This window comes from Phalacrocorax carbo, chromosome 1 (genome assembly GCF_963921805.1).
Source record: "Phalacrocorax carbo chromosome 1, bPhaCar2.1, whole genome shotgun sequence".
NCBI classification, from domain to species: Eukaryota; Metazoa; Chordata; class Aves; order Suliformes; family Phalacrocoracidae; genus Phalacrocorax; species Phalacrocorax carbo.
In genome coordinates, this window is record NC_087513.1 from 5,043,057 (window position 1) to 5,060,579 (window position 17,523).

Below are 17,523 nucleotides of genomic sequence, written 5' to 3' on the forward strand. Positions count from 1 at the left end.
AAGAAGGTGCACTGATACCTAATCTGGGTGCGGGCCAAGTCTAACTTCCCCAAATAATACTGAGCAATAAAAAAAGCGTCCCATTACAGACGCTGAGCAGGCAGTTTAGAGGTGCACTGCAGGGTCCCACGCAGTTTTGGTGGCTGCAGTCACTGCATGCATCCCTGCCTCGTTCGACCATGGGCTGTTCAGTCAGGCCTGCTCCTGCTTCCCTTACTCCATTTGTTTGTGAGAATAAATAAATACAAATACAGCATAAGCAGATGTCGTTGTCCCTGGAAACTAGGCTTGCTGGGTATGTTTCTGTTGAAACGGCTTCTTACTGGAAAATTAAGTTTTGATTAAAGTGTGTTTTTTCCTTGCCCTTAATAAACAGAGCCTTCGTATGCAAGCTTTGGGCTTTTTTTTACTGGAAACCTAAACCATCTTGCATGGCTTCGGTTTTTCAAATGCCTGATCCTCAGCAAGCGCTGGGTTCCCCAGGCACAAGAGCACCTTGTGAGGCATCGAGGAGAAGACATCTCAAGATAACTCCACAAGGAGAGACCAGACCCTCATGAGAGATAGTCTAACCCGGGCAAAAGGGCAAGGAAGGACGAGCACCCACGTACGAATCCCATAGGCACTGCTGCAACTCAATACAATGTTTTGGGTATTTAATCCAGAAACAACTGTCCTGACATTTTTGGGGGGAAAAACTAACAACTTTTTTTCCAGAGGAAAATATTGATGAGAACAAAGCAGAGGCTTCACATTTATGGTTTTTGTGAAGGGGAAAAACACCTTTTCTAAGTCAGTTCCACCAAAAACTCAATAGAGAAGCACAAAGAGTGACCCCAGCTGATGAGGCTTAAGCCCAGGGGAAACCTTCCCCTTAGCAGAGAGCCTGACAGTACCCCATGGCCACGTACCTAAATCACAGGGTCACTCAAGAGCCAAGGCTGGGACCCTCGTGGTCAGCATGTTCTCTAAGGACCACCTCCACCACACTCCCAAAACACCTGAAGCAAAAGGACCTATGTTTAACCAAACGTTGATTTTTTTCCCCCTCAATAGCCTCCATCGCTCACAGCAGCCCCAGCTAAAGCCAGAGCAGCACACACGTAGCATTTCCCACTCACACAGTGTTTCTTTGTCTGAGTTTCACAACAGAAACACCAGGATAAATCATTTACTCCCGAGTCCACCTTGCAAACCTTCCAGCACCTCCTCCCTGTAAGATTCCCTGCAACTATGTCTGTAGACCTGAAAAATGATATTCAAAGGAAAACCACAACAGAAGAGGTTGACCTCAAGCCCAGCAGACCTGGAGATGCTCAAAAACTCTACATTAAAGCCTGCAACTCAAACTTTTTGCAAAGCCCGTCCCACTGGCCAGGCCGTGCCACATTTGCACAGTAGCTCAACAATTACTTATATTCCCAAAAGACACGTAGGGGCCTGTTACACTCGGTTTACCCCAAAAGGGCCTCATTTGGCAATATTAAGTCTTTTGAAAGTAACTAAAGCCAGCAGCACATGCAAAACTATCACGGCAACTTTGTCCTGATGCTGCACGAGCAATGGGCTATCTCTTTAATTTTCACATCCCAGACTGAGCAACCTGAGTCACGTCAAGGAAGGGAAGGAACAACCACTGTGGGTGCTGTAATGACAATATGTTCTTCTCAGGAGCGAGTCTGCAAGAGGCTACATGGGGCTGGCGGGGAGATGCCGAGCCACAATATGCTCCAGCGATTTCCAGCCGCTGCAAGCTCTCAAGAGACATCGGAGCCAACTGACATGGCTCCTACTAGGGCAAATTTCAGCCCAAACACTCCAGGCTCTTCAGCCAAAGCTGGCATTACTTTTACCTCCCCTCCTCTCCTTCCCTCTACCATCATTACAAGAGGAAAGAAAAAAAAAGCGCTATTTTTTTATATGCTCATTAAGTATAATCTGCTAAATGTTCTGTGCCAATGCATAAAGCTGCCTACTATGCTAATAGAATATTTAATTGACATTTATTTGCTGACTAGTTATTTATGCTAACGTCACCCCTGCATAATTAATAGTCTGCTAAAGTCGACTTGAAAAGCACACATAAAACACTGTACTAGGAGTCATTTGCAGTATTTAAAATAAAGAAATCCTGCAATCTATTTACATTAGGTTAGTCTAAACTTGGTTTTGATGGAATAAGAGGATAAGGATTGGGCAAGGAAGATATAAAATTAAAAAAAAAATCTATATACTGCTTCAGAAATATCCAGAGTCTTTGACAGTACAACCTGCCAAAGAAGATTTCCGAGTTTCATTTTACTTGGCTTGAGGGCCCAGTTCTTAGCTGATGTAAAACAGCATAAGCTCAGTGAATGCCTACTCATTTTCTCCAGCCTCAAGCTCATAGGAAATAATATTTCAGGTGAGCCTTCAGTGAAAGAGCTAAACTGGGGCCAGATCTGCTCTCAGTTATACTAGTAGAAAAGAAAACACATCTCAGGTGAGTCAGCAGATGCGAGCCAACTCCTCGCAAAGATAAAAGGAGAAGTCCACCTTGCCCATCTGATCCCTCTACCTACACTATTACCATCGACCTGCAGGCATAGTTTAAGTTTTATTTCCTCTGGGATGAGATTACTGGGGAAAAGTTGGCTTCCATTTAAAAAACAAACAAACAAACAAAAAAATACCAAAAAAAAACACCACCAAAAAACCAACAACCAAACCATCTGTGAATCCATGATCACATTTTCTGAGAAAGAAGCTCTGGAGGCCTTCATCTATTTTCAGAAACATTATCTCTGTGTCACCCTCTGAAGAACCTCTAGACAAGCTTTGTGGACACAAGCGACCTCCAGGAATGATGCTGAAAGACAAGTGTATGGGCCACATCTCCACCACCGCTCCCAGTTGTGTCCCTCCAAAAAGCCTCCTGTGGATGTAGGGAGTCTCTAATGATACCAAATCCACACCCCGAGCAGAAAGTGACTGCTCAACCCTTGCTCTTCTCTTTGCTCCTGTCTCACCATCTCCCCTTACTGCTCCTGTTCCCTGAGCCCCATTTTCTCTCTATCCCACTACCTTCTGCTGTAGTCCAACCCCAGCTTCTGTTCCAACCACTACAGCCACTGATGATTTCACCTGAGCACTAACAAAATGGATAAACTGGCTCAAAGTTAACTTTTTTTTTCATCTATTTTTCTGACATCTTGCACACAGATCAGCTGCACAGCACAGCTGACCACCTTTTGACTATGCAGAATCCGAGGAGTCCTCGTGCCAGAACTTTTGACACAGCCAAACAGATTCACTTCTCCCCTCCCTTACATCAGTGACCTCAAATGGCAGGATTTGGCTCTGTGACACAGTCAGATAATGGTTTAAAAAAAAAAAAAAGTTGTCATTTGAAGGCAACCCAGCTTGCTGTGGCACAAGTTTTATCTCCTTTTTCATCCACGCCTTGCCCAGAATCAGATCCAACACTTTGCGCGAAATTCACCTCCTTTGGCCTGGACCTAGGCTAGAAGCTAACTTAACCTGAGCGAAACACAAAAACCTAGTTCAAATAGTAACCAAATGATGATGCTCACCTTCACAGAAAGTCTGGACAGGCAGAATGCTTTATGACCACCACTCTTAATGGCATATTTCACTTGATGAAGCCCAGCACCATTCAAGAAGGACTCCCTTCACCCCAGGATCAGGCTTTTCAGCTTTAACCCTCCTTATACTGGTGTAACAGAGAAGTAAAGGCTGCTTTCCTACACATAATCGTAGTACGACTGATCACCTTGAGCACCAAATCCAGGTACAGATGGTGTTCAGAGGTTTTCCCATCTGTACCAGTTCACTGTAAAACCAAAATATAGACCTGGTTCTCTCCCCGCTGTATTTCTTTGTATCTCCAGTCTCGTCCGTCTTCTGGTTTACACGGCAAGCAGACTGAAGCTCACTGCGCAGATCTGCACACAGAAATGCCCTATTTGAATTTCCATCTGTCAATAACATTAAAGCAGAACCACCATGGCAATTACAAGTGTACACAATAATCTTGTCGTCCAGTGTCTTTAGCGCATCCCAGAATGCATTAAGATAGTGCCAGGAGAGATTCGGCTCTGTTGGCTCAGCTGTAAATCTGCAATCTGTACAAAAACACCCAAGTGTCAATCAAGAGACATTCCTGCTCTCTGCGTGGTTCACAATGCATAATTTAGCTACTACGCTTGTCAGGTTCTCCACGCTGCTCTTCTACCCGATGGTAAATGTGTTCATGAACCCAACTGTCATCAACAAAGGAAAACAGCACATGGAAATAACAGGCTAAAGGAGGCAAGAGACCTCTTTTCCTTTCACAGTTAAGGGATTTGCTAGTAAGAGAAAGTTTAGCTAGGCTCCAATTTTTAATGCTCAATGGGTAAAACATCCCAAGGGATGGAGGATGTTGAAAAACAACCACATTGGCTCTGTACTGAGGAGGACAGTGCTTTGGTAAGACACAGGAGGCGATAAAGGCTGACCCTGCTTCCTCACAGTCTAACATAAAGGGGAAATTTTAACTAACTGATGGAAAGTCTATGTCACATCCCACCCCTATAGTGCAGAAAACAAATCCTACCGCACCACCACAGCCCTGCCACTGCCAATGAACTTTGAAGCAGGTTGTCCTTCCTCGTCTGAATTACAATTGCTGAGGGGCCTTGTCAGAAAGGATGAAAATTTCATACTCAGCTACATCAGGCAGTAGCTACCCACTGCTCTACACCACAGTTAATATGCAGTAAAAAAGAAATCTCTGTCCCAGGACGTGACTTTAGAGCTGATCAGTGCCAAAGCTACAGACCATAAGGACAGCTTCACACTTGCCTCAGCTAGTTCATGAATAAACATCCAATTCATTCAAATGAGTTCTATATTAACTAATTTAAATAATTTTCATTTTGCTTTGAATGGTAAACAGATCTATTCTGCCAGGATAGTTGAGTTTGCAATTCAAATTACACACCGATTTGTAATGAGAAAAATATAATTAATGGCAAAGCTTGAAGTAACTACAGTTTTAGTCCTTTGATTTCCTGCAGGGAAGGAGGGGGTGGAGGGTGAAGCTCACAGGCAGACACGCACTTACACCATCTTCTCATAGGCCAATACATTTTACTGCAAACTCAAGTATTTGGCCCTCAGTCCTATTCTAGTGCACTGCACCACAATGTCATGGGAGGACATAACATGACTTGACATTATACTTGCAGGCCCCATGATGCAATACTAACGTCACCCAATAAATAATCACGTAACAATCTGTAAATTAGATGACTTCCATTAGGATCATAAACAATAATTATTTGGCATCTGCCCCTTAAAAGCTCTGCGTGTGCCGAACATTAAATCAAGCTCTATTGATTTGCTCAACTGAACCGGCCTGTTTTTTTCGCATTTCTCTCCCATCTAATGAAATTCTTCATCCTATCACTCTCTACCATTCTTGCTGGCATCACATTTGTAAGACGAGTTCCAATCAGTCCGATCTGATTTGTAAGCAGAAACAAAGCATTGTCCCAGTGCTGGTATTTTGCCCGTTAAACAACTCCTTGGCAGATGTACTTTTTAACCAAAGCCTTCAGCTCCTGATTAACATCAAACCCTACTGACAGATAACTGGCCCTGGCCATGCTGTTTGTATGGTCTTGCCAGCAGATATCCTCACTGTAATCAAGATGTGCAGAATCAGGCCCTTAGAAAATGGATCCATGCAATTCGAAGCTGGCTTTCGTTTCTTCCAAAGTTTTGACAACAAAATAGTGTGCAATGCTAAAAAAGGTAAAAACCCACCACTTTCTCTATGCAAAGTCTGATCCTGCAGGCCTCACCAGATAGAACTCTAAGCTCTCTAATGAAGTTTGGCTTGTTAAGATACATTCACTGATCAGCCAAGCAATTAAGCACAGGACAAACTCCAGACATCCGCATCCAGTAAGCCTAGTACTCACAAGCTACCTTTAAGAGCTGCTCAGAGCTCAGTTCTCCCTACAGCAGAAGAAGGGCACTCTTGAAAATCAAGTCTCTTCCTTGTGGTGCCCCAACGGGGACTACGATCTTTGAAAGCCACCTTTGACTGCAGGCTGAACCCTGTGGGCAAACACCCAGAGGAGCTGTGCAATTTATGAGCACATTTAGGACCTCTCTCTTTTCCAAGTGAGAGAAGTCCTGAAGGCTCAAATCCTCCTGGGCATTTTAGATGCTCCATTCCAAAATACAACTCAAGCTCTTAAACGCTTACATCTCTTGAAATAACAACCTACACATTTAATTTATTCTTTCTGAAAACTTCACTAAGACATATTCAGTAAGAGTTCATTCACAAAGAATGGGAGTGGAAAAAAAACAAACCAAAACAGGGCAGTTGCTCAAATTTAAGACCCTGGCATACAGTTCATCACCCAGCCAGAGGAGAAAGGAGGTATGACGCACTGCACATCTGCAGTCATTCAACCAAGACAATTCACATGAAGTAGCCACAACCCAAAGAGCAGATTCCAACATTTCCATGAAAAGCAGTTGCCTCAAGTTATAAAACAATCATTATTTTCTATTAAGACAGTCGATAAGATCTCTTACCCCTTGACCCTGGCATTTTGAGATTTAGTTTACGGCTGTGTACACCTTTCTGGTAACATTGATTACAGTCCATGTAAGAAAAGGTAGTTTAAGAGACCAATAAAATAAAATACCTAACCCCTCTCACATCAGCTTGATTTACTAGTGCTAAGCCAACAGATTTCTCAACCACATTTGTCTTCAAGAATTCTTTTTTTTTTTTAAGGCAGTCAATCCTCTGTTTATTCAAAAGAGACAGACCAGAACGAAAAGATAAGTTTAGCTCAGAGTTTGGCATACACAAAGCAAGAATGTCAGCTCTGACTCGAAGACCTTGTCTACAGCTCACTTCAGTGGGAGGTCAGGCAACACCTACACCAGGAAAATCATACGTGGCACACAAAAGGTACATGTACTTTTCTTGATGGTCACATGCAACAGAAAGTAAAAGAATAACTTCAGTAGTAGAATCCTTAAATGAGACTTTTCTTAAACACATGCACAAGCTGGAGGCTAAATAAGAATCTCCTCTTCTCTTCATCCAGAATAAATGAGATATATGTCAGCAATATGTATGAGTAACAGTGGCAACTATGGCTCTGCTTGGAGCTACACAGTGGTAAGGATACACAGCGTTCCACCGCTGTACGCGGCCAAAAAAACACCAAGTTTTCTTATGCGCTGGGGATCAAATTGTATCATTAGCAAACTGTTCCACACAGGCCCTTCATTGATCTAGAGCTCTTGCATTCACCTTTTGTGCACCTCAGAGCTGATAATCAGGACGTGTCCTAACCTATGATGACCAAATTTTGCTACCTTTAATTCTGTGTATCTACATTGTGTCGCAATTTAGCCCCAGTCAGCAATTAAGCGCCACACGTTAAAAGTGCATTAAAAGCTGCAAGAATCTTTTCTTGCAGAAAAGCTGCAAGAAATGGAAGTTTTTAAACTTTCAGGGTAAAACGCTTGAGTGCATAGCCAACTTCTCGTTTTGGTTACACCCAAACTGATCTTGCATATTTTAGTTTATTCTCACTCTGAATTTTATCCTTCCTTCCTTCCTACAAGAACAGGACAATTTTCTCCCCTAACTGAAAATCACAGCTTTACAATTTAGCCGTAAGTTTCCTTTTTAAAACAGTTTCCTATAGAAGCGCCTTCTGTTGTTACCAACCAGGGCAAAAACGCCCTTGCTAGGGGCCGACTGGCAAACTAAATCACACCTTGACCTGTGGGGACCTGACCCTGACTGCATCATCCAACACCAGTTGAGGATCTGGAGTACCCATTGCAGATCGACTGGAAGTCTGGAGATTAACCACCAGCCCAATACTAGAGCATGACCCTAAGAAAACATACAGAACTCACCATCTGGAGGCATCAGGACCTTGTTATTCTGTGTACACCAGCCAACGGGGTGAAGATCTGCTGTCATCACATCGCACCAGAAATCCGCCCTTCGGTCGTCTCCATAACCGCAGTAACGAAGCAGTAAGAGCTGTCCACATGTTGTAATGATCGTAGCCACCCAATAGGTGTCTGGATTGCTCTTGTTGGCCACTTCTAATTTCATTCCTGGTTGGAAACTGCTTTGAAGGCTGATTTCAACCTTACAAAATGAGAAAGGCATGGTGTCACCTTTTCTTCTTTGCAGGAAGACCGCCTCCTCAGCTAAGCAAGATAACGCTGCCCTTAAAGAGCTGCTCTGGGATAGGCCATGAGTTGATTGTGCTCCTTAATCCAACCACCTCCTTCACAATTAGTCTGGGCAGGACCATTCCTACTTCCCCGGCACATACCCCATCATGCAAGGTCCCGTATGCTCCAAAGAGGCCCTCCAGCAGTGGTAACCTCAGGTGTGCTACATCTCAGAGAGGACTAGTACCCATCTTTGCATCATAAATCTCGCTAATGCCTGGGAGAAAGGCGATACAACTCAAATGAGGTTGCATTTCCCACTCCACAGCTCCATCCGGCAAATCACAGGACACATGCAAGATAGAAAGGCAGGTGCTAAACACTTCTAGGAGTTAAGCACAACTATAATAATTAGTTATATAACAACACTGAAGCACCTCTTGAGGCTTGACAAGCATCAAGGGCTGAATGCTGTACCAGGCAGAACAAGGAAAGTGTTTCCACTAAATCCATCCCCAGCAGCTCAAGCCTCAACTGATTTGCTCTCCCAGGACCTTAGCAAATAAGGTCTGACCCACTGCTGAGAGAAGCAAATAGTTTGGGTCACTGTCCTGCCACCTGATGGAGATGTCACTTCCATTTATCTCACCAGTGACAGGTCATGTGTAACTTGCCTTAGGCATTGGAGACGCCAGTGCATCTCTTCTAGGTCACTGCAGAGACTGCCGTTAAACACTAGGGCCTGCTGTGGGCACATCGTAACATATCTTCCAAGGGCCAGTGGGATGTCTCTAGGTGCTCTTGATAAAGAACAGGCGAAAGCTGGTTCACTGGTTCAAGTGCCAGCTTTGTCTTCAGAAAACGATCCAAAACGTAGCCTGTTACTCCCTATGAGATGCTTAAGGACAGGTTCTTACAGGTTTCGTAGTACCTATCTCCTACTTAAACCAGAGAGATCACAAAGTATGGTTTAAGCCTGCCTCTAACTTCTCATTTAAATGACAGGTTAAAATGCCTCTTTTACTCACAAAGGTAAATAGAATATGGTCTGCTTGGCCACCTGAGGACTTCTCAGACTCAGGGATGCCAATCTGCACAAAAAACACTGAGCTCCTCTGGGATGATAGTACTCTCTCACTCATCCCACTCCAGTTTATGACACAAGTGTTGCCCAGCCAAAGCCATTTATTATTTGCAGGTTACAACACACCACGTGCCTTTACTCATGCAGGCACTTCCATCAGCATCAATGCCTGGAGTGAAAGAACAGCTGAGGATAGAAGGAACCTCTGGAGATCATCTAAGATTGAAGGCGGTCTGTGATATTTACCACTTTATAGTTGTAAGATAGGATCTTAGCTCTTCTGATGCTAAGGTTCCTCATTAATAATGCAGGATATACATTCATTTGTATTTTTTCTTCTTGTCCTCACCATAAGTAAAGACCAAACTGGTATTCTAGAGGCAAAGGACATGGGACTGGAAATCACAAAAAGAGGTGAATCAAACCGAGAGATAGTATGATCTTCTCTGACAGCTTTCAGGTTCCTAGCCAACCTAATTTTTTTGAAGGATCAAGTTCCAGATTGTGAAGCAGAGATGCTAAGGCCTGTTCCCAGAACTAATTTGCCTCACAACAACAGTACCAGGACTAAGGTGCTGTGAGATACCACAGTCAGCAGGATGAGGTGGGCATCTCCACACACCTAAAGACATCCTTAACGGCTTCATGAAGCACAAATACCATCTGGATGTGGTATTTGGGTCAGGGCCCAGAGCAGAACCCTGGAACAAAATGCTCTCTCCAGAAAGCTGCTAGACCAAGGATAAACTCTACACCAAAACTTTGGCATTGCCCTGTAATTCTCCAGTATAGAGAATTACAGTCCTTCATCCTGCAACTCCACTGTTGTTAAAGCAGAAGCAAAATAGCGGGTGGAGGATTGTATTATTTTTTTCAGGTGTAGATGGAAAAGAGGCTTTTCATCACTGCATCTCCTTACCCCTTCAAAACAAGCCAAGAAACCAATGGGAGACAGAGGTGATTTAATGGCATGAATGCAGCCATCCAAAAAGAGGCTTCTCTTAAAGTAGCAACAGTTTCTTCAGAAAGCTTTCCCACTGCAGTACAGCTACACTGTTCCCAAAGGACATCTCTGCCACCAAACAGGCTCAGGTTAAAGCAGCCCAGAGCTTCACAACTAAAACCCCTCTCTTCATGCTGAAGCTACCCACATCCTCCAGAGCATGCGGACCAGACAAGCGAAGCTGGGAGAAGCCGACCAGCAAGCAACCGTAGCAGAACAGGCTACAGTCCTGATGGGTCAGGTAGGAGCACGAGCAGCACCACCCTCAGGGGACTTGCAGCTGAGGACAGAGAACCACCATGATTTGTCATGGCTTGACTCAGATGAAGGCATCACAACACCTTCCCACTAGGCCCCAACATCTCTCACAGCAGTGTCTTGTGGTTGAATGACAACGATGTCCTGTAAAAATCTACCAATGTGGCCACACGTGCATGCCCTTGACTGCAATGAAGAACTTGTACATCAGCTTAATTTCTGTCCCATGTCCTCACGTGACATCACACATGTGGAGCTGAACAGAAGAGGTTAAACAGCTAGTGGTGGATGGAGAAGCTGGTCCCAGACAGCAATATCCTTGACTGTGATGGGCTCTGCTTGGAGACAGTCCTTTTTTCAAAGCATGCTCTGATCTTCTTCATCAGTCAAGATATCAGAGACTTCAAACACTGCTTACACTAAGATGGACCAGAGCCACAGACCATGCTGTAACACCATGGCTGTATGAGCTACATTCACCTACTCAAGTACTTGGGGAAAGCATCGCCTATCCAAGTACGTGGTTCTCATGCTCCTGAAACGGCTTCTCCAGGCAGGCAGCTGAGAGATGGTTTCCTATGGGCCATGCTGGGCTCTAGCACTGACTGGTCCTGCTAGTCGGTAGACCATGCGTTAAGAGGACAGCTTTGGAGAAATAAGGCACTCCTGTGAGATGAATCTCAATGGGTTGGGATAGACAGCAATTAATAAGTAAGGAAAAGTTAAAATATATGAAGTGAAAAGAAAAAAATGAGTGCATTATAAGCAAAGTAGAGCACTATCAGCCTTCAAAAATGGAAAATTTGAACCTAAGGCAGAGGCACAGACACAGCGCTTCAAGTTGTGATCTGTGATTGCAGATGATGCAACCACACCAAGTCCACCTAACACCAGCTGGGGGGCCATTCCTACGCAGTTTGCCACATGCACAGAGGGAGGATTTCTCCCCAAAATAGTCAGACCCCACTTCAGTTCTCCAGGGACCCCTGAAAACCAGAAGCAGGAGCGCACGCATCACCAGCAAAGCTCAGACGAAGCACGTACGTGTTTGAAGGAGGTGTGGGGAGCAGCGCTGGCTCCTGTTTCCTCCAGGAACTCATCCCAGTTGAAGTCTGCGTCCTCAATGCTGGAACCCTCATCTGTTCAAAAACAAAACAAAACAAAACAAAAAATACACAGAAAGAAAAGCAGCCTAAAACACAGCCAAAGAAGGCAAAAACTGTGTCAAACAGTTCAGGGTGAGAATAGCAACCAGTATAAACATCAACACAGGGGAAAACAGAAAGCTTATTTTAAAGATCTGTGCTTATCTAGCTTAACCGACTCTTACTACGCTTTCAACAGACTTTGGGACTTTAGCAGCCAACACTTTGAAACCAGAAACAACTCTGCTTTCATGGCAGAGGGGGAGCAAATCCCTCATACTGCAACAGGCACTTGTGCTCTTTTGTTTTGTATTTGATGACTCTCTTGTTGCAAGGGAGGTGACTGCATGTCCACTATCACAAGGGTGCAATGGCCTTACTCGTGCCCCAAAATCAGGTTACCCTGCACTGTTAGTTACAGCAAAGCCCTGGTGATAATACTAGAAGTTGCTTCTGCTGGCTGAGCAGTGTGCAGAGCAAACACCCCAACCCATGGGGCTGAGGAACCCCAGGTTCAGTCCCGCCACCCTTCCTTTCCTTCCTCAGCATCCCTCCACCCAGAAGTATCAGCCGAGGTCCCCATGTGTCCCTGTTCCCCCAAGACTACAGCTGCTTTCCTCCAAACCCGCCAGCACCCCTCACCAGACCACTATAGCCTTCTTGTTCCCTGCACTTGCCCTTGCCCCACTGCAGACTTAGGGCTCTGCATCATGCCTCCCCCATCCGCACCACTGCCCCACACAATCCTTCCCCACAGCGAAGGACTTGACATTACTTCTCTTTCTTTATTTTGTTTTCATAACCGCTCTGAGAAGAGCAGAGCTGTGGCCTCAAACCATTGCTGAAACACACACAGCAATAATTAAAAATAAATCTTCTTTCACTTACAGAAAATCAGCCAAATCTGATTGTTTTCATTTTGTTCCCAAGCAATCTCGCAAACCCAGTTTCATCCCCAGAGCAAAAATATTTACAGTCTAGCAATGAGCTCTTTGCAATAAGCATTTATCAGGCAAACTCTGCGAGACCCTTACCTGCCCAAACATTAATCAGCGCGGTCATGATGTAATTAAAGTGACTCATGACAAACTGAATTAAGAAACCTACCCAGACAGTTTTATGAAGAAAACAGTAGGGTTAATTTATTGCAATTAGTGCTACAGGTCTCCAGTTTTCAGGACCAGAAAATTATGTTGTGCAATGGGAATCCCTCATTATTAAAAGGCGAAGACATAGGCTGTATTTGCTGCCTATGGGGCCAGACATACATAGGTGAGGGGAAAAAAAAGGTGAATCAGAGGAGTGGTTTTGAGACAGACCTGGTGGAGGGTAAAGCTCTGTCTGGGAGTTCAAAGAGGAGTGCTGAGCTGTCATTGCTCTTAAACACTTTGCACACTGCTGCATCAAGTCTAAGGTCAGACTCCTTGCCTTAAACTCAATTAACCTGTTTAAATATGAAGATGTAAATCAACATTTACTCCCATGATAAAGTGGCTACCAGATGACTTTTCAACTCAGCAAGACAAGAAATAACCCAACTCCATGATTACAACCTGAAAATAGACAAATTCAATGTAGAATAAGGGATGGACCTTGTTTTGTTTCTTGCAATCACTGCAAAAACCTCCAGACATACAAGCTGACTCTGATATATTTGACCGAAAATGAGGGGTTTGTTCATTCTTGACTAAAAGATAAGCCACAGCTAACCACAAGGAAGGAGCTTGGTGCAAAAACTGTTAAGTTTCCTTCATCTGTATGACACAGGCAGGCAACTTAGATGATCAGGGCCATTTTTCAGCCTTAACGTCTGTAACCCTGTGGAGTTAATGGTTTAGAGAAGAGCCATATCCAGAGATTTCAAAGGCTGAGCCTCCAAAACAAGGTACGTTAGCCATGCGTAGATGGGCTGATATGGTTATCCACCCCAGGCTTAAAATTACTCTGATGCTCGAGCAACCTTCTACCCTGAGCACAACCAATCGCCATCCCACTAAAAGTCAGCAACACCTGACATGAAAAGCAAAAGGTGAAAAGCTAAAAGTGCATCCCCTCTGCTTCAGTGCTCCCCGCTTCTGCATCCAACTGTGCTTGAGGTGTTGGGATGGGCTACTCAACAACCCCAAGGACATCTTCACCTCAGGACACCTGACATAGACAGGACATTTCCAGGTCATCCCTGGGCTCAGATACTTCTATATCAGAGCATAAGGCATTTCCCTCAGCTCACAATGCTCTATATATTCTCAGTTTTTATTATTGCTTTTTGCTCTATCCTGCTGGATACAGACAAGTATCTCCTTTTCTCCAGCCCTCCTCAGTAGTCTTTTGGGAAGGAATCATTCCACAGAACAGTGGAAGCAGGGGTTTTAGGCAGTTCAGTATACAACCTCTAGCCCTCTTCTCCAGAATTTGCCAACCGCACGTTAATCATGTTAGCATTACAGATGCTAGTTATGGATGCAACAAGTCCTCCTGTACTTCATAATCTTATTACCCATGACCTACTCTGCCACGTGCTAACACAGAGAGACTCAGGGGCCCCACTGCTCCCACAGCCCCACCGGCAGGTTCATTCACATGCAGTCCAGCAAAACTCACAACAGCACCTGTTTAATAAAAAATTACCCAGATCTTTCCTTTCTAAACCCAAATAGAGAGGCTTTAAGACCCTGGGGGGGGCAGCGTGAGAGCTGCAGCGTTCCCTCCCTGTCAGTTCATTTCTCTCTGACACGTCACAAGTCTCACTCCTCTATTGTGTTTTATCTGCAGACTTTATCAGGAAATTACTTTTACAAGGTCTGTAAAAATAATGTCAGAGTACTCATTTATCACAACATCAGTGCTTTCTTTTGCTTAGTTTTATCAGAAAGGATTTTGAAGGAACTGTAAGTTTCCAAACTTTCTTATTTTTTTAATGGATTGTGTTCCCTTCCAGAAATCTGTCAGGGGGACATCCAGAGCAGGGATGGCATGGCCCGGGGATGCGACCAACTGAAGGGACCCAACCCTATCCATGCACCCTAACAGGGCTGTACACAAGTCTCCTCATCCATCAGAAAAGCCCTACTGCTGAGGAGCAGAGGACACCTCTTTCCAACCTCTCCTGATTGCCTGGAGATCCCCTGATTAAAAGGCAGATAGAGAAATGCAAAGTGTCTCTTAATATACAACAATGAAGATTGTGCCCACTTGAGAAAGAGGTTATCACAAAGCTGATCTCTCTGTCGCTGCTCAAGTCACGCTTTCCAAGAACAAAGTCCTGGCTCTGCTGGAGAGCTGCAAAACCCCAGGTGCCAGCATTTCACAGAGCACCCTAGGAGATGACAAAATTTGGCGTTAGGCCCATTTTACGTATCAGCTCCCTTTCCAATTATTGGTACTTAGGCCCAGTACTCTTTCTTAATGAAAGAGTCAGGGCTGGCTAGCCTACAATGCGGTGATGTATAAACAAGCCCAGGATGGCAAATAAAATCATCAAGTCATTATCTGTGAGCCCCTCAATGGCTTTAAAGTGCTTATGCATTGACACTATAAAATGCAACTGTTCCAGCTGTTAACAGCCTCCCGGGATGTTTGGCTGTGGGAAATAAAGGGAATAAAAGACCCCAAACCTGTGGCTCCAGAAACACAGATTTTTCCCAGCCTTCACTGAAGGAGAATGTATTTGTGGCAAATTGCTTAGCCATCTTATTTATAGCACATAGATACATTCATGACTTTGCGAGTGAACAGAGAACTAAAATGCTTTAGCACTTAACACACCAAGGGAGGATTGGGGGAGAACATGATCAATCACAGACCTCCCCCTGGGAGAGTCACCAAGATCCATACCCCCAAAGAAATTTAGGCACCACAAGGCCAGTTCTTCTCATTCCAAAAGCAATGTTCATGGTTGGCCAACTGAATCTCATCCTATAGGCACCCACTTCTCTCCCATGCATATAAATGGATACAGTGGTGACTAGATCCAGCTGCAGGTGTCCACTCCGGAAATGCCTGAATTAGAGGACACGAATCCCACCTCGAGAGAGGGGCCTGCGTCACGTGCACAACAAGGATTGAGATGTTCCCCTCTGCTCCAGCCAGGGTTAGCCTTCTTCATCCTCAGTGGGGAGAAACAGACCGCTGCAGATGGCAACTCAACCCGAAGGGAACCTGGCACCTGTGTCAAAATGGAATGACTTGCCTTCTGGAGCTTGCTTTCTGGAGCATCAATTGACTAGGTTTCATAAGGTGTTTAAAACACCCCAGTTCCAGAATCAGATGTTTAACTGTAGAGGACCCTCAGTAGTCATGAGTCACATTATAGAAGGGAGGCTCTTTCTCTTTCACGCCTATGGGAGAACCCAGGGCAGTATTTATGTTCTTACCTAAGGTAACATAAGAGTGCCCTGCTTCCTTTAGTTGGGATCAACCCACGTTTCTCATCACAACCTCTCCATACCTACACATCCTCCCCTTCACAGCGACAGTGCACTTTTCCTGTACACTTTGCCTCCTTCTGGATGCCTGGAGACATCCATTAGATGAGGGCAACCATGTGTGACACTTCCACCCAGGTAAGTTCCTATCATGAACTATTTGTAGTTCAGGGGTTTACTTGAGACAAACATGGTTTCTAAGCAGTTAATAAGCTGCACCTTTCTTCCATATGCGCATCCAATTTCCCTTTAAAACCATCTGAAACAACTAGAACCACTGCATATACCATGGGAAAAAACCCAAAACTTTGGCTGGGCTAACAACCCCACAGCACAGGAAAGTTTCCACCTCTCTGCATCCCACCTAACAGGCAGAGCTTAAGAGCCCAACTGAACCTATAAGCATCATGGCAAGACCAATTGGACTCCCCCACATCTCTAACACACTGTCAGTACAACTCAGCCAGTTTGCATTTTTTATAGAACATCCCTCTCATTTTTCCCTACCCTTCCTGACCTCTTGAAAGCTCACCTGCATTTCCATCTCAACTGCACAAGCATAACGCAGTTGCTTGCTAAGAGCTGCCCAGGTGGGCACCGGTAACTTACAGGCCAAACGTGCCACCCTTGTTTTTTATTTTCATGGTAGAAGTTGTAGAAGGTGGCTGCATTGCACAAGGGGCTGTGCAAACAGCCCGTCCTCACCCTAAAAAGCTTACTAAGTCACCTTAAGGACCACAGCTCACAGTTTAACTGGCATGTTCTTACATTGCTGTGAGTCTTCCCACCCCAACTCACTAGTGAACATGGCAAAGATTCGAAGGCCTGTCACAGCTTTCCAATGGGTGGTGTCCAGGAAAACAGAAAAATCACTGAGTCACTACAAGAAGTGAGGAAACTAAAGGCTGGGTGGCCAAATTTCTGAGGTGCTGAGAGAGAAACCGTGAAAAGTGGAGCAAAGAGACAGCTTTGCAAAGCTGTGACCGCAGCACTGACCAGTAAAGCACAAACAGCACCACCGGAGAGAAAAGATGCAAAAGACACTGAAGGCAAAGCATGCAGAGCTTTTAAGCAGTCACCCCAACACTGCTACTGTTGCATTTGAGTAGTGTTGAATCAGTGATTCACCGCTGGAGAGGGCACCTATTTCCATGGAAGTAGACTTTAGGCAACCCTTTAGGAGGCCCACCTGCAAGCACAGACTTTCATCTGCCATTTACATCTCAGGATCCTTTTGTCAAGAACAGCTCTTACAGAAATGCAAGCGAGTTCTGGAAAAGCATTCAGGCATATGAGCACCGACACAAGTGCCACAATGCAAAAATGAACCCTTTCGTACCGATTAACTGACTGATAAGTCAGCGTTGTTCTCCACGAGTTCATCAGCTGAGC

General features: G+C 44.7%; 1 protein-coding gene across 1 annotated transcript in view; it reads right to left on the reverse strand.

The window, feature by feature from the left end:
* The window catches only part of SFMBT2 (Scm like with four mbt domains 2), a 124,212-nt gene that overhangs the window by 91,643 nt on the left and 15,046 nt on the right, over nt 1–17,523 (reverse strand). The window contains exons 3-4 of the mRNA XM_064442594.1: nt 11,607–11,701; nt 7,948–8,188 (exon numbers count right to left, since the gene is read on the reverse strand). Coding sequence (XP_064298664.1) covers nt 7,948–8,188; nt 11,607–11,701 — 336 coding nt within the window. The remainder of the gene's footprint in view (nt 1–7,947; nt 8,189–11,606; nt 11,702–17,523) is intronic.